At 46.8% G+C, this 24,257-nt stretch overlaps 1 protein-coding gene across 3 annotated transcripts in view; it reads left to right on the forward strand.

Moving 5' to 3' along the window:
• P3H2 (prolyl 3-hydroxylase 2) overlaps nt 1-24,257 on the forward strand; it is a 53,445-nt gene that overhangs the window by 22,611 nt on the left and 6,577 nt on the right. For all 3 annotated transcript variants that reach the window (XM_085233231.1, XM_019619043.3, XM_010716743.4), the window contains exons 2-8: nt 17,433-17,579; nt 18,402-18,591; nt 21,006-21,137; nt 21,990-22,132; nt 23,342-23,431; nt 23,653-23,693; nt 24,116-24,210. In XM_085233231.1, coding sequence (XP_085089357.1) covers nt 17,433-17,579; nt 18,402-18,591; nt 21,006-21,137; nt 21,990-22,132; nt 23,342-23,431; nt 23,653-23,693; nt 24,116-24,210 — 838 coding nt within the window. The remainder of the gene's footprint in view (nt 1-17,432; nt 17,580-18,401; nt 18,592-21,005; nt 21,138-21,989; nt 22,133-23,341; nt 23,432-23,652; nt 23,694-24,115; nt 24,211-24,257) is intronic.

A 24,257-nucleotide genomic window follows, 5' to 3' on the forward strand; every position in this document is an offset into this window, starting at 1 on the left:
ATGTCATGCTATTGCTGTAGATGTGTTGCAGTTGTGTGATCTGATGACATGCCATGTAAAGAGCTCTTAAGGTCGTTGGGTATTAACTCATTCACCATCTTGCTGGATGGTGAATTCACCAGGATTAATCCAAATAAGAAAGTTGTTGAGCTGTGTGTATGTTACTGCTTTTCCACCCAAGATTCAGGTATACCAGTTTCTTGTGCAGCATGGTCACCAAATTCTTAAGGGACACTGCCAGCTCACAGAGACACAGGAAGGTGAAAATACCTTGTCAAAGTCTTAAGTTCTTTGCAATTGTTTCTGGACCTCAGTTTTTGCAATTCCAGTTAAGAATCTGAGCCTGCAAATTACAGGATTCTGTCAGACTTGTGTTCCTCAAGTGGGCTGTTTCTTAAACGAAGTCTGCACCTGCATCTGAGCACAAGGAGGAGGCATGGTTCCACTCTGCTCTTTTCCAAGTACCCAACAGTCAGCAAATTTGTAGGAAGGGGGAAAATCTGCATTGGCCAAAAAATTCTTCCTCTGTGACCAGCCAGGAGTGGTGTCTGGCTGACTTTCACCCTATCGCTGCCGTTACTCAGCTGGAAATCTGGACAGTAGAAATACCAAAAAATCATCAAAAGCTACCTTCAAAAATGACCAGTGGCAAGGTTATAGATGGGCTCCAGTTCAACTACTGGAAGATTCAGAGATAAGCAAGCTGTTGATACCACTGGAGCCATTGACCACTGCTGGTGTCCACCAGCTGGTGCATGTGTCTTCAACTCTGCATTTCTTCTCTTTTCCTGCAGCCAAACCTGAAACATTAATGCATGCTGAAGAAGTAGTGTGAGGGTCATGGCTCTAGCTGCTGACAGCTGCTTCTGTTGCAGCCATGGGGGCCAGGGACATAGGACATGGGGGGCCCCCAGGCTGGGGCAGGGCGAGGTTAGAGCTGTCCTGTTCCCATGCTGGGAGCAGCAGGGAAGAGAGGGGAGTCAGTATTTCCAGCCTTGGCTTTTATGCTTTATTACTGCTGCTTTCAGCAGCCTTGTTTGGCAGGATGAGAAGGAGGGGGGCTGCAAACAATGGCTGCTCACATTTTCCAGCTGTCAGATATTTAATGACATTAACTCCCCAGCCCCCATTCCCCTTTTTGGTAAGATTTTGTCTTTTTCCTCCAGCACAGCCTGCTGAAGCACTGCCAGTAGCCAGCATGACCCAAGTCCTGGCCCTGATGGCCAGTGTCCCCTGAGGGTCCCTCCTACGCAGCCAGTGTGGGATGAGGGTCCCTGGCCTTTCCCTCCCCTTGAGGAGCTCTAAGTGTACATTAGGAGGATGTGTGGGAGGGAAGTTTCTCCTTGAAAACAAGGAGATAATTTGTTCTCTGTATGGAAGGGACATCAGTTCTATGTATGGACTACTGAAGGCATCAGAAACCATCCAGTTCTGGCATCTGGGAACACCTGTCCTAGCCCAGAGTCTGAGCATGTTGAGTGAGTAATTGATGGGAGCAGAATCCACAGCAAGTGAATTTACAGCAAGTCCACTGCAGCACTGGGACCTTCTTAGGGGCTGCAGCTGCCTTGTTTGTTCAGTCATTCCTGCAACTTAACAGGCAATTTCAGTTCAGCTTTTCTTGTGAAAAGGATGGTGGAGGAAGAGACAAGACAGAGAAGAAAAAAGAAAAATACTTTGGACTCTGCTTAGCTCTGAATTCTGGAGATGAGATGTATTGCAGGATCAGTCACTGAGCTGAATGCTGCCTGGCGGTAGTTGAAAGTGTGTTTTAGTGGCCCTCGGAGGTGGAAAGTGAGGCTGTTCTTCCTCCAGCGGAGCAGAGTGGGGGAGAAGCAGCATCTCTGGCTCATGCCTCAAGGGGCTGGTGGTGGCCTGGAGGAGACACCAATTCACCAGCAATGTGGAGGTGGAAGCATGGGAGGATTCCCAGGAGCTGGGGGTAGCCTATCAACTCCTATGCTTTGTGGACCTTCCAACAGTCAAATGAAAGCTTTGAGCACTGAGGACACTTGTAGAACTGCGTTCCTGGAGACGCCACATTATTCCAACCCGTTTCACTTGAGATTTTTCCTGTTTTCACCATTTTCTGCTTGACTGCCAGTGAAAGCAATATATGGGCTTGATATTATCAGCAATAGAAAGGCCTAATCAGACCTTTTCTTCCCTTGACAGTATCTGCCCTGCCAGCCTGGGAGATGATCCAGCCCTTCTGGCCAGAAGATGCAGTGATGGCCCAAGGGCTGTGGGACAGCATCTTGCTTCTGTTCCCAATGCTTGTCCCACTTCTTCGTCCCAGAAGGGCTGTGTGGATAATGGTTCTGGCTTGGTGAGCTTCCTTGCCCTGAACTGATATCTCCCCACATTGCTTGGTGGCTGTCAGATCTCAGACGTGAGCTGGAACTTGGCAAACATTTTAGGTATAACTGTGGGCGCAGAATCTACTGCCCTGTCCTGTGGGAAGCACAGGGACATAAACACAGAACAAGGTTCAGGTTTCCTTTTGCTCTAATTGCTCATGAGATGTGCATCCTCTGTCAGCTGTTATCTTGCCAGCTAAAAGCAGTTGATCCTTGTTAGGGTCATTTGTTATGATGCTTGAAGTAAGAGAAATATGGATTTCTACCTGGCACTACGTAAGCTGTGGAGTCAGCCTTTACCCCAGAGGACAGACAGTGCAACCCCCAGGAGCAGTGCCATCTGCTTTCCCATGGTTGTACCTTTAGACTTAGGAGATCTGCTGCTGTCTGAACTGGTTCTAAGCATTGATGCTTCCTGGCATCTGTACATGGACTCAAGAACAATCAGCATTATACTGCCTGTCCCTGGGTGGCTGCAGTGATGCTCAGTGCTGACACCTCTTGCATCCTGCACACCCATCTCCTCTCCCCTGCCAGAGCCGCCTCTCTTCTCCAGAGCAGGACAGGCACCTTCTTGCTCATTGTGCAGGGCTTTATCTCATTTTATTTCACCAGCTTTCTAATTTAAGTCTCCTTGTTACTGTCTCGCTCCAGAACTACTTCTTTGGCAGGACCAAGAGGGTGAGTCATGGCCATGGGCTGTGATCCTGTCTCCCGCTTTGGATGCAGCACTGCTGCTGGGCTGGGCAACACAACCCGGGAGCTCCAGTGCCTCAGCAGGGGCAGGTCCTGGGAGGACAGGTCCCTAGGAAGTAGGGGGAGTAAATGAGTACACTGAAAACAGAGCACCTATTCTGGCATGTGAGCCCAGAGTGCTTCCTCTTGCATTGCCTTCCAAGCAGAGGGCTGTGAGCTCGCTGGGTAACCCCAGCAAACTGCTCCCAAAGGAAGGGCTACTCCTGGAAGCAAAACCGCGTGGGAGACACATCTGTGCAGAGGCTCTCTCTAACATGAGAAAGTACTGGAAAATTAAACCAGACTGTAAACAGAGTTGTTCCTTAGAGATGGGATGGGTTTGGTAGAATTTGTGCTGAATCGAGGCATCCTTTCCACAAAGCTCCTAGGTCTTGTTCATTCTGCTGTTACCAAGTCTTGTACCAAGCCTGTAAGCAGAAACACCCCCTCACCTGTACTGAGGCTCCTTTCTGTGCTCCTGCAGTGCATCCTGCCCTGCTCAGGTGGGAGACAGCATTAGGTTCTAGGTAGTAGCATTGTAGAATAGAATCATTGAATCATTAAGGTTGGAAAAGGTTGGTAAGGTCATCTAGTCCAACAACCAGCCCACCCAGAGCATGCCCACTTGCCTTGTCCCTCAGTGCCACATCTCCATGGTTCTTGAACATCTCCAGAGATGGTGATTCCACCACCTCCCTGGGCAGCTCATGCCAATGCTTCCCCACTCTTCCTGAAAAGAAATGTTTCCAGATATCCAGCCTGAATCTCCCCTGGCACAATTTAAGGCCATCACCTCTCATCCCATTGCCATTACATGGGAGAGGAGGCCAAGCCCCACCTCTCCACAACCTCGTTTCAGTTGTAGAGAGCAGTAAGGTCTGCCCTGAGCCTTCTCCTCTTCAGACTGAACAATCCCAGTTCCTTCAGCCATTCCTCATAAGACTTGTGCTTCAGTTCCATTCCTCCTCTCTGGACACGCTCCAGGGCCTCAGTGTCTTTCTAGTAGTGAGGGGTCCAGAACTGAACACGTTACTTGACATGCTGCATACAGAGGGGCAGTCACCTCCTGCTGGCTGCAGACTGAGAAGTGCCATAGCTTACAATCTTGAAGATTTCCAGGCTAGCATCAAGCGTGGCGCATGCTGGACAGACAACAGTGTGCCTTTTGAGCACGTTTTGGGACAGAATACTGTTTTCATGGTGGGAGAAAGGAAAGGGAGGCTGGTGCTCTGGCTTTGTATCGGCAGCTGTCTGGTAAGCTGGTTCCCTAAGGATGGGGGGTCACCCACGGTGACAGGTCCTGTGCGAGGCCATTGCTCAGCAGGGTGGATAGCGAGCCCTCTCTCCTCACTGCTGTTTCAAAGAGAGCTTTTCAAGTAACGTGGGAGTCTGAAATTACCCTGCTGTGATGTGTCAGCTGTTGACACAGCAACATGACTGTATGTCATCACTTATTTCCTGCCTGAGGAGTCGTAAAACCTTTTCACATTATTTGGGCCCATGTGCTTTCCAAAAGCTGAGCTTTATTATATGCCTCTTGTCCTTGCTGTCCTTCTCTTCCCAACTGGTCTCTGGAACATTCCCTTTTTTGCATTCTTGAGCTCTGCAGCATGAGGACTCCCTGAAGCCTTCAGTTGGTTTGGCCTGGGAGAAGCCCAGGTTGGACATTAGGAAAAATTTCTTCTCAAAAAGAGTGGTGGGGGATTGGGACAGGCTGCCCAAGGAAGTAGTGGAGTCATCATCCTTGGAAGTGCTCAGGAACCATGGAGATGTGGCACTGATTGATGTGGTTAGTGGGCATGGTGGGGATAGGTTGGTGGTTGAACTAGATGATCTTAATGGTCTTTTCCAACCTTAAGAATTCTGTGATTCTACCTGCTCTCTCTAGGCAGCTGTCATAATATAAATGAATAACAGCCTTTCCGTGGGAGGGTTAATAAGGACTCCTACTTTCTTGTGCAGTTAGTGCACTTGGAAGTCTGACCACTTTCTATGTGCAGCCTGGGACCAGAAGTGCTTGCAAGCTTGGTTGACCTGTTGGCCACAAAAGAAAAGTGAGCAGTATGACAAACAAGTGAGAGGAGGATGTTGCCTTGAAGGTCTGCTTTGAAGTATCCAGGCATGGTGGAGCAGCTTTTGCATGTGCCTGGAGGGTAGTGTGAATATCAAGCTGCAGAAAGCTGCCCATTTTCCTGTCCATGCCCAGGTGATGCCAGGTGTGAAAGCTCAGCTGGAGCCACTGGTCTTTTGTGATGCTTCACACAATGTATCACTGGGTTTTTTTTTTTCTGCCAGAAGGGTCAAAACCTTCTGCTACTGTTTTTAGATTGATGTAAAATCCAGCCTAGGCTTCCTGAAGGATTGGAGGTGGATGTTTTTCCTTCTGACCCATCACAAGACGGCATTTTTGCTGCTTTGCTGTCCCATATATCATTGCTTTTCACCATGCCAGCGTCAGGACAAGTCTCTCTGTGCAACTGGGAATCAGACGTATGGACGGTCTCATGCTAAACCTCTTTGGAGAGCTGCTGAAGAAGGAGCTTGGCTCAGGTCTTATGTCAAGTAGGACGAGGGAAGGAAATGCCTCCAGCTTGTTTGTGGTCTGGCAGCTGGAGAGCTTTCTGCTGCTGTCACTGGAAACCATATATTTTTTTTTAATGCTTGCCTCGTTCCTGAGATATTTCTGCAGTGTGCCAGCACTGGAGCTCAGCAGATCAGCTGGGTGCGATCTGCAGACCCCAGAGGCTCTGACACGGCTCAGCACAGGGCTGGGCAGATGGGCACTGTGACCAGAGAGCCTCCAAAGGGGACCCGTGTGTTAGAGTGGCATGGCAGTGCTTGAATCCCCACTTTCCATTCACTCTTCTTCATGAGGAGCATCCTGCACCCCACAAACATGGCATGAACCCCGAGGGACACACTTGCACAGAGCAGTGTGAGGGACAAGGGAGGGGTGCTGCTGTCATTGCAAGCATCTGCAGCTAGCAACCCACAGTGCTGAATGCAGAGCTGGTGATAGTTACGCCACTCTGCCCACGTATCCATTTGACTGACCAAATCACCATTTAGGTCTTGTGGGCTTTGTTCTGTGGCCCAGATTTACTTTGGATGGAAAGCCGAATGTTTCCAGCATAGTTACACCTGGGATGATTTATGTTTGGAGTCAGCCTCAGCGATGACCAAAACACATTTGTCAACAGTTCTCCATATTTATACTTTCTAAGGCTTTTTTTCTTTTCATTTTTTATAGGAAGTACACTCTGCTTCTTTAAGTAGTCTTTTTTAGTAGTCTAGCAGATGAATGGTTTTCCATTGGCTTCTTGAAATGAACAGCTGTTGTTCACCACATTGAACAAAAAGACCTTGTGACAAGAATGTCCAAAGTGATTCTTAAAAAAAATACAGGAAGCAAGAAAAAGAAAACCAGAAATTAAATGCAACATTACAGTTAGATGCATGTACCAGGGAGTGAGGTCTGGGTTGAGCCTTATGGGTGCCATTAGCTCCAAGCTGCCCCGCTGCCTTCTGTTACTTCAGTTCCGTCTTGTGCCCCGCTCAGTTGCAGCTCTGGTGGTCATCAATAAGCAAATTATAGGAACTTGGTGAACTCAACAGTGATTAGGTTCATTACATATAATTAGCATTATTTTCTTTCAAAATCCCTGCACTGCTGCATCTGTGTCTTTAAGCTAGGGAAAACCCAGACCTGGTGCCAGACAGTGAGAGAGGCAGTTCCTATGACTTCATTCATGTCATGTGTTGTCACTGGAGCTGTTTGCAGTGTTTTCATTACTAAAAGAAATAATTTTTTGAGGGTTTCTGGTTTTGCAAAATTGGTTTTCAACAAACGGAAACATTTGCAGAAAGCAGGGGTGAATCAACATCTGGCAATTCCCTCAGCCACCAGATTTTTTTCTTTTTTCTTTGTGGATAATTGCAAAAAAAATTAAGCAAAGTATCTGGTGCAGATAGAACCCTCACTGTCTGGGCATGATTGATTAGGGGTGCTCGCACTTTTCCTAATTCTCTTACTTAATCCTGGCACCATCTGCCTCTTCAATCCTGGTTATTTCCACTGGAGATGGAGCAGTTCTCTGCTAAGGGCAGGAGTCCCCCACCCATGTTGGATGGATGGACAGACAGACTAGGGGGGAGCAGGCAGCCACCCCTTCCTGGCCACAGCTCTGGGCAGCAGAACAGTAGTGAACCTGACCCTATTTGACTTCTGTGTAGATCTGTGTCTCTATAAACAGCCTTTTATGGTGTTTGCCTTTCAAAGAGAAACCTGGGTGGGGATGGGAACAGTGACAAAGAGCCACTTATAAGGATTGAGGGAGCTCTTGCAGGAGACCAGTGTGTAATTTTAAGATCAACAGAAAAATCTTGCAATGTCTTAAGCCCTGAAATGTCATCTGAGGTATTTAAATGCTGTCATTCAGCCTCCCAGCTACCACGGTCAGGAGGTTTGCACTGCTGTTGGACGGTGAAACTGAACCATAGAGAAGCTTAGAGGCTTCTTGAAGGATTCCCAGCGAGTCAGAAACCGAGCCAGGAATTAAAAGCAGAAACCCAGACTGCCCGGCCCCGGTGCTGCACTCAAACACTGACTTCTTACAGGATGCTGACTGCAACTGTGTCCTCAGCTGGTCAGGCAGAGAGCTGTCCCACAGCCTCTTTCTCCTGTGTGAGGCAGACGGAATGGAGTGATGGAATAAATACCTGCTTCATTCCTGCAGGGCATACACACATCCTTCAGGATGTTGTGGCAACGGGAGCTAGGAAATGAAGAGGCCAGCACTGGTTGGGAAGCCAGTGGGGATAATAATCTGTGTCAAAGGCCTTAATGATGACCATACAGATGACATCAGTGTCTCTTCCCTTGTCCATTGATGCAGTTAAACCTCTGTAGAATAGAGTTGGTCAAGCAGGACTTTTTTCCTTGTGAAATCATGACTTGGTGACACCATGGTTGTCTGGATTGTGGCTGGTATCCAACCTGGCTCCATCTATATCTGCCCCTGATGGAAGAATCAGTGCAAAGTGTTTATCTGCTCAGCAGCAGGTATCAGGGCATTCTATGTGTTGTTTGTTCCATCAGTGCAGTGTGGGCTTTGATGGGGCTCGGCAGCCTCTCTGGGCTCCAAGCCCACCACAGAGACCTGCAGATGCTGTCTGATGGGCTGAGGTGGGCAGGCCCATGCTGCATGGCACTGCAGGGGCCGTTGGTGGTGCCAGGGGCTCTGCTCTATGTGCAGCTTCAGGAAGAGCTTTCCTGCTGCTGGACTACAGATTTGCCTGAAAAACTGGGCTCAAGTAGAGGCACTTGGGAGGGCCACAGCCCTGCTCCCCTGGGCAGGTCGGCTGAGGGCTGCTCTTAGCAGGGCAGGCAGCAGCTCACACAGTGAAAACTATGCAGCAGCAGATCTTCTAACTCCATTACTGTGCAATTGTAGGGCTTTTTGTACACTAATTAACCAGCAGTTTGATTTGAAGGCGATATGCCGTGTTCCATTACAAACAGGCAATTGTAACTCAACATCCTGGCCCTGTGGCACAACGAGAGGCATGAAAGTGCTGCTCTGTGTGCAGGTCACTTGGCAAAGGCTCTCTCATCCCCCTCTTGGATTAAATGTCATGATGGAGAGATGGAGCCGAGAGGGCTGGTTTCATTCCTTCCTGGAATGAATCTGGATCTGGAGATTAGAGCTGCGACCCTGTGATCTGGTTGTGATTTGAGGGAGACATTGGACTCCTTACCTACAAGCTGGGGAAAGTGATACCCCTTCAGGGGCCCTCCAGGTTCAGCTAGGATTAATAAGGGAGGGAGGGAGGTGAAGTAGCTGTGACATTTTGTTTTTATTATTAATGATGTAGAGCAAAGCCAGGGCATCTCTGTGAATTATCACTCTGATTTGCCTATGGATTTGGCTGCATTTTTCCCATCCTCTACCCTCTGCTAATCAGAGCGAAGTTTGATTTTGCAGAGGAGGGCTCAGAAAGCACCGTTTCTCAGTGTCTGAACAAAAACCTGAGCATTTCCTGGAGTAATTAGGTCCAGGCTCTCAGGAAATGAAGCCCGTCTAGTTGATAAGTGTTTAGCAATGATTACTGAGCTATGGCTGGGGAAAGCGAGCAAAGTGTTTTCATTTCAGAAACAGCAAATCCAGCTGAGACTTGTGGTGTGTGTCGTGTATGGAGGCAGTTGTCCAAGTGCTATGTGGCCCTGCTGGCTGCAGCATGAGCCAGATTTACCCTGGAGCAGCTCCACAAGAGATGACAGCAGGGTTGCACCATGAGGCTGAGCTGTCTGTGGCCCTGGGTGAGGATGGGGATGTCATTCTGGAGGCTGGTGTTGTTCTCCTCAAAGCCAGGAATTTCTCTCTCAAATTAGTATTAGTGCTCATCAGAGCTTGTGGAGCTGGAATAGGGTAAGAGCAACGTTTGGAAGAGTGGGATTAGGTCATCTCCAAGTGAAATACCTGCTTCTTCAGCAATGTTGGGTAAGTTGATAGTGAAAGCACACAAATACGGCTTTATCAGTATGGTTTTGTTCCTAAGTCAACCTCAGCTGCAACAACCCCACATCTTCTGAGAACTCTAATGTAGCCTAGCAGCAGGTCTTGCTAAGCCGTACATCTGCTCTGCTGGAAATAATACACTGATGTCTTAAAATCTCCCAAATCCCCTTTTTATTGCAGTTTATGTAAATGTCTTCCAGAAAGGATTATGCAGCTCAGTGGAGGACAGGTCCAAGGGTGGCTTTAAGCACAGTGGTATAGAGGCAACTCCCACTTCAGGAAACCTATGAGCTGCTGTTTGCAGTGATGATGCTCTGTGTGAAGGTCCCCATGTACTTGCTCCATCCTGGTGCTCTGGTCTCTTTTAGACTGATCCAGCTTGGCAGCCCATACAGGCAGTGCACTTTGCAAGACCTTTCTTGTCTTTTCCAAAACAACCGAGGTTATACTGCAAAACTGTGGATATATTTTCATTTCCCTCCTCGTACCTTTTCCCTTTCTCAGCAAGCTTTGCTTCCTGCTAAATGCAGTGGAATGCTGGCCCAGTGACTGCTGAGTATGTCAGATCAGCATAGAAGTTTCTTTGCAAAAAATGACAGTTTTTTTTAAGTCTTTACAAGATGTTCATTTAATTGGAGTGATGATGTGATGTTTTGCTTAATCAGGCCTGCAGTGCTGTATTGCCCAGCACCATCATGATGGTTTCCAAGCATTCAACAATTGGGATTCATAATCCATTGGTTAATAATCCAATCCTGGAGAAAATATTCCAGAAATGTGTCAGGGGAAAAGATGGTCATCAAAAACATTTCCTTAAAGACTTACTAGGCTTTGGGATGTGGTAGAGATATGTATGTATGCTATGAGTCTGCTTTCTCTTTGGGATTTAGTTTGTTTCCTTTTTCCTGTGCTGTCTTGCAGTTGCTTGGTGCAGAGGGAGATAAGAAGGTCTTTCTGAGATAGCCCAGTGCTGTTTGCAGCCCACCCCCAGGGTTACGCATCCTGCTTTTTAACTGAATACTCTGGTACTTGTTTGTTTAATGGAATAATCTGACCTCAGTCACTGTTGGGAGTGGTTGGTACCTTCTGTAGGAAATAGCCTTTCCATTTGCAAAAGGGAAAAGCAGGGAGAGGCAGACTTCAGGCTCAGCACAGGGTTTCAATAAGCTGTTTGACAAAACTCCTGGGCTGCAAGAATGGGCATCATTTTGTCCACTATATCAGCCTGGCTTTCTGACTCTGGGATGGTCATGAGTAATTCATTTTCTAGGGGCAAACAGGGCTGCTTGGAGGATCTTCTGTAACAGCAGACAAGCAGATGCATTATCTCAGAAAGATTTGGCCTCTGATGGACATTCAGCAGCTCATCATATCCAAGGCTTTTAGAAGGTGCTGAGCCATTGCTAAAGCCTGAAAAGGGAGGAAATTTTTGCTTTAAGAATTCTTCTTTTTGTCTCAGATTTTCCTGTTGTGTTTTTCTGAAGTGCTTTAGTTTTTATTTCCATGGAGATATCAGTGGGGAAGCAGCTTTGTCAGGAGTCTTCTGCAGTGCTTGATGTTATCAAGCAGTTGCAGTGTCCCAGGGTGCTGTCAGGGCAGCAGGGTGCAAGAGGAAATCCACATCTGAACTGGAAGGCTGCTGCTCTGTGGGCCTCAAAGAAGGAAGATAGAGAAAAGCAGGAAAAAAACAGAATCTGGAGACAGAGAGCCCCTGGGCATTCTGCTCATTTTGGATCTGATCTCTCAGTTGCATTGCTGCATGCTTGCATACATAGCAGGGAAGTGCTCTTGGTGCTACACAGGCAGAAGTAGCTGCTGTTGTGCTTTCTTCTTAGCACATGGATGGCATCAGCCTGTCAGGCACAACCACCACCTGCGTAGCACTTATTCATCACTTCAGTCCCAGGAGCGTAACCCCCATCCTCTTGTTGGGAGGAGGTTGCATACTGCTGATGTTGTAATGGCTTCCTTTCCTGATGGGACGTGCTGCAGTGTGTTCTCGCCTTTGCCTTCACTATTATAAATGCTGCAAGTTTGTTTCCATGCAGATGTGGATCCATGCGTTGTGGATGACACTTGTGTTTGATCCTAGGTAATGTGAGGCTGCCTGCAAAAGCACCATCCTGATCCTCTTCCAAGTGCCTCCTGTCCCATCTCTGTGTCATCGCAGCTGTTCAGTTCTCTCGTCCCAGATGAGCTGGCTTTGTTTCTGGTCCACATCAAATGCTTTTGTGTTGCTAAGACTGGAAGACTTTGTGGAAAGGAAAAACAATGTGATATTGTTTTAAAGGTTGTGCCCAACTTTGAAAACTCCGTTGTAGAGATTTTAATTTTTTTCTTCTTTTTGCCAGGAGAGTCCACACTGTGTATAGTAGGAATTTTTCCTCGTTAAAAATGCCATTTCCCACACAGCATAGCCATCATCAGAGAGTGTTAAATGTAGCCAAGTGTTTATATAGGACAGAATTTGCCTGGGAGTGTTTTTCACAGTGGGTCAGGCCAAAGTTCAGTAAACACATACACGTTTCCCACTGCTTGCTCCATGGATGAGTTCTGCAGTGCATCAGTGTGTTTAGGATTTATGTGGGAAGGGGCTTTCCTGCTGGGAAATGGCTTAGCAAGAAGTCACTTGCCATGAGTAATGACCTGCTGCACATGAGGTGTTGGTTGTACCACGGGTGCATTTAAGCATATAATGCAGCAGCACAAATGTGCTGAAATCTTTGTTCTTAGTGTCTGGGAAGAGTTTTAAAAAGTGTGCTGGAGAGGGAGGGAGGGATGACCACTCTTCCAAAGAGTGGTGATGCACTGGCACAGGCTGCTCAGGGAGATGGTGGAGTCACCATCTCTGGAGGCATTCAAGAGCTGTAGAGATGTGGCACTGAGGGATGTGGTCAGTGGCCATGGTGGGATGAGTTGGTTGTTGGACAGGGTGATTTTTGTGGTCTTTTATAACTTTACTAATTCTATGATTCTGCAGTGTGTTGGAAAGAAGGGACCAAGGTGCCTTTCTGGCTGTGAGTTTCAGAATGAGTTTGTCTCACTAGAACTTAAGAGCACCCTAGTGCTGATCTTAACCAGGATCTCTGGCAGAGAAGAGTACTTGTGTTTCACAGTGCACTCCCAGCACTTGGGGGATGCAGTTTGCCCACTCTACACATCTACATGAAGACTTACAAAAAACAGCACCAGTGTGGCTCAAGTAGGAGGTCTGTTAGAATGTCTGCTTTCTTTCTTGGTTAATTGAAAGAAAAAATTGTTCCATGAAGCATGTTGGTTTGCTCAGCTCAGTTTTAAGTTTCCAAGTATCTGCCACTTGCTTTAGACTAATCCAGTCAGCTCTTTTGACCATGCACTACCAATCCACATGTTTGTGTGCTGAAAAAATTGTCTGCTGGAATAACAAAGAAACCCAAACACTTCCTAGGTTTCCTTTCTCGTGAGACGTTCCCCTTGTGCCAGTTCTCCAGACGGGGTCTGCGGGCAGCTCAGGCACCTTTCTGCCAGCATACGCATCCATCAGCAGACGGAAAATTTCCTGATCAGCTCCTCCTCCTCCATTTGCAGTAATAAAACAGTTGAGACGAGGTCACACGTTATTTATAGCCATCTCATGCTATTTGCTTCTACTCGCCCAGGCAGTAATCTTTGCACAGACACAGCAAGATTAATCCTTCACGACACCGAACCCTTTATTCCCCTTGTTATCTGTGCTTACCCGCTCCTGAAAGCAGAGCCCTGTGTGCTAAGCCTTTGATAAAACACAGCAGCAGTGGAACTATGGAAAAGTTTTTTAAAAAAACAACATCAGGGGCTGGCTGGAAGGTTTGAGACCTCTCTGGGTCAGGTGAGTGGTTTGAGATTTGTTCTCTGCAGTTCCGTACCAAAGTCACACACAGAGCTGTTCCCTGAGGTGTTATACAGGTGGGTGCATGCACAGAACTGCAGGGTTTTGGGGGATCTGCCACATTTCCCACTGTGTAAAGCTTCTTTAATCCCAGTAAAGAAGTTTAAATTCCAAGTGTCTTGCATGCTGAAGATACCTGGAACAGGTTGAGTTACGACTATAGTCTTTTAAAAACCATCTGGATATGGTGCTCAGGGATATGATGTAGAGGTGGTTTGTTAGAGTTAGGGTAGTATGGTTAAGGTTGAGGTTGAGGTTGGGCTTGCTCTTGAAGGTCTTCTCCAAGCTGAGCAATTCTATGATTCTGTGATTGTAATTGTAGCTGTAGATGTCCTTGTTTGTTGCAGGGGAGTTGGACCAGTGACCTTTGATGGTCCCTTCCAACTCAAACAATTCTGTGATTCTAATTGCCGTTGTCTGATAGTATGTTCAGTGGAGTGGGAATTCATTGTCAAAAGTTGAGTTCTTGGTTGTATCATGTACCATCACCCTTCTCTCAAGTAGGCAGAATCAACTGTGCAGTGGCATTGAGGTACACCTGAGACACAGACTGTGCTGCCTGGAACGTCCACGCCAGTGATGTCTCTCATAGGAATGGAATAAGCATCTGCAGTTTGTTCAGTTTCTTTGATCTTAAGTTTTGTTTCTTAAAATCATCTTCAATTTTTCCATGGAAAAAAAATATATTTTTCAGTATCAAAACCCAGAAACACTTAAAAATTATGTTTTCCCCTTCTTGGCTCTGTCTGTTGTCATGGCAAAGTCAACATGGACAGGGTGCTCCAGGTCTGCCTCGTAGCTGATGTTTTGACCTGGTGTATCTCCTTTGGCTGACGTACCCAGGGCTTGGTGCGAAGCTGCAGCAGCATTCCAGAGATCTCATCCCAATAATGTGAACAAGGAGATCTTAGAGCACATACCAAGGTTGTGCTTCCACTGTTGTCATTTTTTCCTTGCTGATTTTCCTTCAGCATTGGTTATTATGCTATGTTTTACGTTTACATTGTGTCCAGAGAGCCCTACAAAAATCAAAATCCACTTGTGTAACGTGCTTTTCTTACAGTCCCTGGGTTACTTGGCATCTAAATAAACAATATGATTCCCCTGTAGGATAAATACTTTTTTTTTTTTTATATTGTTACTCATTTAAAACAATGGAAAATCAGGCGAAGGAAAACAAAGTGATTTTTCCAGTGACTGCACAATGAGATTGCGACAGGGCCAGGAACTGAGTCCAGGTGCCCTGAGTCCCAGCCCAGGCCTTTGAATATCAAAATATCCTTCAGTGCCTAGCGAATTTGGCAAAGGCTTCCCCAAAGTGTTTCATAATTAATGTCGGTGCAACTCTCTGAATGTGTCTTACTTACTAGTTAGGAATTTGCTTTTATATACAGACATCCACTTAGTAACTCCCCCAAACTTAGCAGCTGTTGGCTTCTTTGTGTTGCTTGAGTCTTTCTAAGGCAAGTGTGGGACATGATAAATTGAGAAGTGTTGAGTTGGAATGCTCCGCTTTCAGTCCACTTAGCAAAATCAAAAGGTCATCTCTGCTGTGAGGAGTCAGTGGGACGAGGCATGGTGTGAGCCTTGTTTTGAGAGAAAGGGAGTTCTGTTGTGTCTGGAAATCAGACTTTGCCTATCTCATGGGGATGAGTTTTATCCAGGAAAAGCTAAGCCCGTCCTAGGATCTGTGACAATTTTCAGCAGCTTTCTGGAAAGGATGGTCTATCCCATGACCAGCTGACACAGCTTGCCTCTCATGGGAGCCCCCCCTTGCTGAGTGTCTGCTCTCTTTTAAGTCTGCATGTGCGGGATGCTGCCAGAACAGAAGAGACATCTGTGGTGTGGAAGGATGTAATTTCTCTGAGCAGCTCAAATAGTGGCTCAAATAATAGCAACCTCTGGATCAGGTCAGAAGCTGTGTCCAACAAACCTGTTGCTCTGTTACAGCCTCTCTGATTGCAGACTGCAGTGGTGCTTCTGCATACACTCAGCGTGACCTGAAAATTCCCACTGTGAGATGCTCTGATCTGTGCTTTATATGTACCAGACACTGTCCAGCTGAGATGCGCTTTTTCCAGGATGGGATTATGTTGAAATGAGTTTTTAGAGGATGGGATATACATTTCTGAATAAGAATTTCTCTCTCTCTTTCTTTTTTAATTTATTCTTTATTTCTACATGGAAAAGGGTTGGGATTTTTTTTTGTGCTGTCTCTGCTCAGACATTCTTGCAGTGATTTTGCTCTCCTGCTGGGAAGTCACGGGCTTATTCTGCGGAGTGGGATCCTGGGGAAACACTCTTAAGCAGAGTCAGTTCTGGAACTAAATGCAGGTATTTTGCAGTCTGCAATTAAAAGAAACCCCAGAGTCAGAATCTGCATTAAAAGGAGTTTCTTAGCATTGGGAAGAATCAAGAGCTTGAGAGAAATCTGGTGCCGAGTCTCTGAATTTGGTTCTCATCTTTGCTTCAGTTTCTGCTTTGACACTGGGGAAGCCACTTAAGGGATCTGTGAGACAGAAGAAACAGAATTGCCAGTGGGAAATGCCAAGGGATGAACTGTTACAGATCCTCTCCTGGCAGTAAAAGCTTCTCTGTACCCACTGTCAGCACAGAGCTAATCCTGGAAATCTTCTAAAGTTTGTACAAGGCAAATTTTCTGCATTTCTATGGCTGTGCAGCACAGTGGTGCTTCGGTGTTCAAAGAGCAGCTCTCAGGGGTGGGTGGGAGCCAGGATCTCGGCTCTTTTTCAGAGGTATTCGTGCATTGCATCCTCAGCCAGCCCTGCTCTGGCCTTGCTGGGAATTTGGGCTGTGCTTGAACAGCAGAACAGCAGAGCAAGTGGACTGGTTGTTCCTCCCATAGGTCTTCATGTGTCTGTGGGCCACTGGGCTGTCCCCTGTGACAGCTGTGGGCTTACGAAGGAACACAAACTGCTCTTCAAGGCAGATGTTGCTGCTAATATTTGTCCCAACATCTCCAAGCCCCAGGGAGTAATGACTGTGACAGCGATTGCTCGTTCGATATCAGAGTGCTAATTTCACAACCCCCGGTGGATCTGGTGATCCCAAGTCTTCCTACTTTATATTTTAATGCACCTGATGGAGCTGTGGGTATCCCTGTTCAGTGCAGGGAGTTGGACCAGATGGTCTTTAAGGTGCCTTCCAAGTCAAACAATCCTACAATTCTACAATTCCATGACTTTATTAGATTTGCTGAGTGATTTGGCGTGTACTTGCTGCTTCCAGAAGGACTCCCCCTGCCCAGCTGAACTGAAGCCATGGCTTTGCCATTTTGTATGTCAGTTGGACGCATGTGGGCTTGGGGGAGCCTCCTCAGCATGCAGATGTTCTTTGCTCCTGTCTCTGCACCTTGCTATTGGGCAGAGGCATTTTTTTCCTTCTGGAGCTGTGTGAGTGGCATCTGTCCTGATGGGTCATGCAGATATTCACCTAAACATCTGGCCTGCTCCCTGCACTCCTGCAGCTGTGGATGTGTGGAGGACTGTGTCTGTATTTGTGTAGGAGGCTTTCTCTGACATGACACTAATGTCTGGTCTCATTCATGAACTTAAAAACCCAAAATACCTCTATGCATCTAGGTCAACTCCTTCTGATCTCTGTCATTATCAGCAGAGCTCAGTCTTTTGCAACTGTACACATCTGAGCAGAATAAATGGTCTCAAGTCCCCGGCCATTTTCTGTAGACTCTGCATTCAAGTTTACCTTGCTTATCCCTTCACTGCCCAGCCCAGTGGTGTCTAAAAGGTGTCCAGGTACATCTCTCAGCAGATAGAATCATAGAATCAAAGAATGGCTTGGGTTGGAAGGGACTTCAGAGGTCATCTAGTTCTAACTCTTATAAACAGCTGTACATCACCAACTTGGATGGTCTTTCTTACCTTGTCACAGCTGAACAAGCTGGAGGAGGCAGCAAACGCAGCTCACACCTTCTTCATGGCAAACCCTGAGCACATGGAGATACAGCAGGACATTGAGAACTACAAAACCACAGCAGGGAAAGTCAGCTTGATCGACCGGGAGGCCAAGCCACACATGGTGAGTCTGAGCTGAAGAGGTGCCTGGGTTAAGTGTCAGTCTGGACTAAAGAGATTTGGAGGCCAAGAGAGCATCATCTATGAATGGAGAGATTCTTGCCAAGGTCCATGTTACAATTCAGCAAAACAAACTTTCCCTTTCAGAGCTCTTCTTTAAGCCAAGTCAGCTCCTGTTTTTCAGAGCACTGCCTACTGTTTTTGTGATGACTCTGTCCCTATTTCAGTCCCTCCCTTCAGGGAGCTCCTAGGTAATTTGTGTCAATTATGTACCAGAAGCTCTGATGGGTGCCCTCCTTTGCACTAAGGGGCAGATCCTGGCTCATATATGTTTCCTACAGGCTGGATTCTCCCACTTGGGCAGGGCACAGTTGTGCTGTTGACAGTGTACGGTGACAGTCAAGGGACAGCTTTTTATGCTTCTCTAAGATGAAAGGCCAACATGAACACCAGAGCCATCTCCACCTTCTGATTTCACAAGATACTAGGAAGCTGGAGTGGCAGCTTGACTGCTTTTTCCATTGTCATTGTTGAGTAAAAGGGTTAAAACAGAGAAAAGAATGCATAACCCAGCAGTGGCTCTCAGGATGCTCTAAGCACAGAGGAGTTCAGAAGAGCATTTAAGCAGATCTACAAAATACAGCTGGACCAGAAGTCCACCGATGGCTTAAGTGTGGTTTGGTGCAAGTGCTTACACCTGGTAGATAACTAGGGAGAGCGTTCTGTCCTTGCCCACTTGTATTTCTTCCAAAAAGCACCCATGGTTCAGGGGTGGGTTGCTGTGGTCTGTACCTACTTATTGTCCTGTCTCCTGCTGGTTTCTCAGGAAGATTACACTGCTGGGGTCAGGCACTATGACAAGGAGGAGTATGGGTTGGCCATCACCTTCTTGGAGCGTGCACTGAAAGGGTACTATGCTGAGGATGAGGATTGCCAGATCATGTGCGAGGGACCACAGAGGTTTGAGGAGCACGAATACCTGGAATATAAGGCTGGCCTCTATGAAGCTATTGCAGGTGAGATCTTTCTGCATCTTACTGGTTCTCATCCAATGGACTGTCAGTGTTTTTAACTGTTGAGTTTGGGCTGTGTAGCAGAAACACTAAGTCACGGCTTGAACTGGTGATTGAGCACCTGGTGGGAAGGCAGGACTAACCCAGGAAGGCTCAGGTACATTGCATGCACCTGAGTGCCAGAGTGTGTGGAGCCAGGACTCACCCCTTCCTAGACCTCATTTAAGGGTTGGCAGTGGAGGTGAGGGTATCTTGCTGGAGATCCCTGCCTACCTGAGGCCTTCCAAAAGTAAGCAAATTTTCTTCCTTTGTTTTTGCTTACATGGCTGCTGTATCTGGACTTATCCCCGTTTGATGCAGTCTGGCAATTTGCCTACTCTCTATTATTGCCATACTTTCCATCATGTTTTTACATTACAGGCTGTTGGCTGAGTTTGCTGAAATGTCTTTTCTTCCTTTGCTGCTTTTAGTGAGTAATGCTGCAGGATTAAGACCAGAAAGTGCAAATATAGAGGATAGGGAACCAGGGCATCTCATTCTGGTCCTGAATAGAAGAAACTGAACTGGAAGAATAATGCTTTTAGGTGCATGGGGCATCAGCAACATTCAGTTAAGGCTGAAATAAAGGTGCTTTAGCATGAACTGCCTTGATTTCCCCCTGTACACATCCTCACTGCAATTAATAACCAGACTTTACTGGTTATATTTACTCTGATTTTCAGTGCATATGAAGAGAGCAGCTGAGTTGACTTGGCCCTGCTCCAGACGGACAAGGAAGTTGCCAAAAAGACTCAGGACGTAGATTTCCTTCCCATCCAAAGGGATGGATTTGTCATTAGTAGAGGCCCACCTAAGTATGATCTGGTCTGAAGTCTGGTCTGGACAGAATTGAACATGGCTATGCAATCTGTGGATTTGCATGTGACTGAGCCAGTGAGGATTAAAACTGTTTATTATCACTGGGAATAAGATTACATGTAATAAGTTGTAAGGGGTAGAAGAGCAATAAATTAAGAATTGTTTGCTGGCAGAACTCTTACTTATCTGCTCTTGGTCTTGGAGTTGTGTCATACACAGGAGTTTTGCTTCTTTCATGGGAAGTATTTCACTCAGATGCAGATTGTTTTTGGTGTTTCGTAGTTCTGCTTGCCTAGCGACAAGAAATCTAATGGAACCTACAAAGATGAAAAATCACTGACATATGAATGTGCTCCCTCCATGTGTTCAGGCCAGGCTGCACAGGGCTTTGGGCAGCCTGATGTAGTGGGAGAAGGACTTAGTTGGAAGGGACCTTTTAAAAGGCCATCTAGTCCAACCTAAACCTATGGATTATTGCTGTTATTGCTATGAGTATTTACATCTCTCCAAAGCCCCGTTCTTTTTTCAGTCCCAAGCTAGTTTGCTGTGCCACTACAAGGGGTGGAAACATTCACACCTCCCCATCCAGGAATAGATGCATTTCAGTGCACTGATTCCAGTATATACAGCCTGTTCCTTGGGTACCCTGACAGTATGGACTGAAAGCAGTGCTTGTCAGTGATAGATTTTTCCAGGTCTGGGATATTTAAAGAGGTTAAAATGACAACAAAACTATTTATCTCCTTTCTTCTCTTGCTCTCCTTAATGCAATGCCCTGGATGTATATTGTAAATCGGACAGCTGCTCAGGCTACCTGCTTGGAGAAAATAGGGGCTGTTTTGAGTTTCCTATTGATTTCAGCACAAATTCCTTTGGCTGTTTTCTTGGCAGCTCCAAGAAGTGCTTTGGTAGCTGAGCACATGTTTTTTTTCAAGCCTGTGTTTGTTTCTGAAAGTTTTTAATAGCGTACAGAAACAGAGCAAGCAAAGTAGATTTGTACATACACTGCAGCAAAGGCTCCAAACGGGAATCAGATGTCAGCTTTGGCTTCGGCATCTTCCAGCTGGTACAGTGCCTGAATTGTGTACTCCCACCGATCAGAAAACGTGCTGATGGCAGATGTTTACCGTGTGCTTTCATTACCCCAGGAGATATCGTTGAGGAGCCATGAGTGCATGGATTTTGCTGCCAACGTGAGCTGATTGGAGCTGTGAGAGTGGCCACGCTGTCCTCACGCCTCTCTTGCTTTGTGGTTGTCCTTGGAGTTGGCTCTTGGGGTTGAGCCCCTACCTGTCACCAACCCTGCACTTTCCTGGGCAGCGGTGGCGTCTCCTGGGGCACAAAAGAGATGCTCAGGCTCCCTCTACAGTTGGCAGAAGGAGAACAGCACTTCTCAGGGATGGGCAAAATGTGACTGTGGCTCTCCGTTGGCTTTGGAAAGGAGGCTGAGCTTGTTCCTCTAGGTGCTCAGTTGCTGCTGGGCCAGGAGCTGCATGTCCTTCCGCTAGTACCAGTCTGTACTGGTGCCAGCATCATCACTTCTCTCTTTCTCCCATCAGATCACTACATGCAAGTCCTGGCCTGCAAACACGACTGTGTCCGAGAACTCGCCACGCGCTCAGGCCGCATCTCACCCATCGAAAACTTCCTTCCCCTCCACTATGATTACCTGCAGTTTGCCTATTACAGAGGTAAGGCCCGTCTTCCTGCTCCTTACAGCTCTTGTGTGTTGCTGGGCTTTTTTCAGGTACGATTTGTTTTGTGGGACATCAGGGTATTTCCCCGTGATGTCTGTGTTACCACAATACAGTGGCATGGTCTGAAAGAATTAGGAAGCAAAGGGTATGGGGAAACTCTGTTCAGGTCAGCTGAAATGCACTGTTACATATTACATTAAAATACTAAGAGCATTTTAAACCACCAGCCGAGTTTTAAAAGCCCAAGCTTAAACATGATTATTCTAAAAGAGGTTGGGATCCTTTCATTTGGTTTTCAGTATTAAAATTTTGGGGGTATATAAGTTCATAGCTTTCTGAAACTCATAAGCAATTACAAGTTGATTTACGTAGGAGGCACTACTTTTGGAGCAATCTATTTATTTCCATGGAAAGTACAACAAAAAGCACAGTAATGCTATTTGATAGAGCAGGTTCTCAGCTGTGAAACACCACTATTCAACACAGTCACCACGATTAGCTGTGCTTTCTCATCAGTTTTGTGGTCCTGTGTGGTATTTTGCTACGTTCTGTTCCAAAAAAGAAAGTCTAGGCAGAGTTCTGATTATTACATGTGGTAGATGCTTTCCTGAAAAGGGCAGAATGAGTGAGGGTCAACGTTCAGGTTCAAATCAAATGTTGCTTCATTCATCAGTGCAGTGGGAAGAGAGCTGGAGGAGTCAGCAGTGTTTCACACATAGTGTGCAGGCCTTTTAAAAAGCTTTATTCTCCAAAATGAGAGATTTAATGAGTTGGTGGAGAACCCCCCAGAGAGCAGCTGCACGTGGGAGAGGCTGTGCCCCTAACACCTGCTGTGTTATCTCCCAGTTGGTGACTATGTGAAAGCCCTGGAGTGTGCCAGGACCTACCTCATCTTCCACCCAGATGATGAAGATGTCTTGGAGAACGCAGCTTATTATGAGGGCCTCTTGGAAGGTATCCTGGATCCAGCCACTATCAAGCCTAGAAAGGTGAGATTGAGCATCCCGTACAAGTCCTTGGTGCAGGTTTTAACAAAACCATCTGCTAGGAATTAGAGCAGCTTGGCAGCTTTCCCACACAGGCATCGCTTTGAAAGCAAATGTGGAGCTGCTGGGCCAGGTGGAGATATGCTGATTGTAATGGTGCAAGTCCAGAGCACAAGTGAGTAATGGAGAGCAGGATCTTCTGTAAATGGAGCCTTCAGCTTAGCAAAGCCCCAGAAAGGGCAGTGAAGGCAATGTCCTTGTGCCTCAAGCAGAAGCTTTCCCTTTCTTCTGTGTTCTGGAGGAGATGTGAAGGAGGAATGCAACGAGGCACTGAGCAGAGGGCAACTTCTGTTAAGAGAGTGCTGGGAAATATTTTCCCAAGGGAAGTTTGGAATGCCAGCATTAATGCTCGAGTTGCTGCCTTGGAGTTGAGTGCTCAGCCTGTCCTGTGGGGAACAGGGTGAGGCTGGGGTCAGGCAAGCAGGCAGTTTTTTCAGTCATCCAGAGGGATGGGCTTCTGGGCATCTTCATCCTCAGGCTCAGGGCTGCCATTCTCACGGTGCAGAAGAGCAGTTCCTCCTGTCCCATCACAGCCATGTAGAGGCTCGTTCCCCTTGGACAAGTGGGCAGGAATTGGTGTTCCATTCCGTAGGGAATTTGGTGAAGTGCTTGAAAAGAGAGAGGTTAAAGAAGAAAACAAGAATAATCATAGTCTCTACTGAGGAAGCAGATCCAGGGGAAAAAAAAAAAGCAGATGCTGAGAAAAGCATTTCAATGTTATCCTTTGGTTTGAAGTTTTCTGTGACAATTTTTTTTTTTTTACTTTGGGAAGTAGGATAAAGCCCAGTATTTTGTTTATATATCTTCCATTAAAAAAGAAAGCCTTGGATGGATGATTTCTACTTTTATCCCAGTATCCCAGGCTGTGATGCTGCTGCCCGTGAGGACAGGAAAACTGAACTGAGGCACAGCCCAGCCAATGCCCTTGCTCCAGCAGCCTGGGCCTTCCTCCTGCTCTGGGTTCCCCTAGTCACCATCTTACCCAGCTATTCAGAGGTTTTCCATGGTGCTATTCGTATGTATTTGGGGATGTTAGGCTTCCTGAGGTTGCTCTGAGGCATGACCTAAGCATCCCCCAGTTTAGAATCACAGAATATCCCAAGTTGGAAGAGATTCCACGTGCAACATCCTCTCTTCTCCTGTTCCTTTCAGGAAGCAAAAGCATTACTGCGTCGGCACAAGCTGGAGTCCCACCTCCTGCGGGTGGCTGCAGTTGGTCTGGGGTTCACCTACACGGAGCCGGTAAGGCCTGGGTCTGCTGTTGTGGGGCATTCAGGGGGTCACAGCCATAGGACCGCCTTGGACCTCTTCCAATTGTAAAGTGAGTCCCATGTGGGTGACTCAGGATCTGAGTCTTGGGCTGCCATGTCCGTTACTGGGAAAATGGCGAAGCAAGGGAGGCAGCCAGGAGTGAAGGCTGTGTGTGGATGTCAAGTTAAAATCAATCTTCTTTCTTCCCTCAGAACTACTGGAAGAGGTACGGCGCCCGCCAAGATGAGCACAGGTGAGCCAGCACCTTGTTCCGGTCCCTGTGACATGGCTGTGGTGGAGATACCCATTCACAGCCACCCCATCACACTGCATGGCCATGACAGATGTTCCCATAGTTGAGTTCCTCAAAACAAACAGTGGAGCAGAGGAAAGTTGGTGGATAAAGCCAGGGCTGCTCTGAAGGGTTTGTTGGTAGCTCTGCTTTGCTGGTGGAAACTGTTACTCCCATTATTGAAAAAAAAAAAAAAAAAAAAAACCCCTTGGTTTTCCATTGGGTTTCTACTTGTGACATTTCTATGAAATGTTAATTTGCTTTTTTTTTTTTAATAAAAAAAAAAAACATAGTGACTTGTTATGTTGCTTTGCATATATTCCTCCCAGACCTGGAGACCTGTGACCAAAGTCACAATGTTCCTCTTCTCTCTTGCTTCTCAGTGTCCCATCAAGTATTAGCAGTGAGCCAGAGGATGGGCCCCGGCTGTCCCTAACAAAGAAACCTGCACCAAAACCAGATCGAGAGCTGAAGGAGGGTAAGTCCAATGAAAATGTTTCAGTAAAATCAGAGAATGTTTTACTG

The sequence above is a fragment of the Meleagris gallopavo genome, chromosome 11, assembly GCF_905368555.1.
Source record: "Meleagris gallopavo chromosome 11, MGAL_WU_HG_1.1, whole genome shotgun sequence".
NCBI classification, from domain to species: Eukaryota; Metazoa; Chordata; class Aves; order Galliformes; family Phasianidae; genus Meleagris; species Meleagris gallopavo.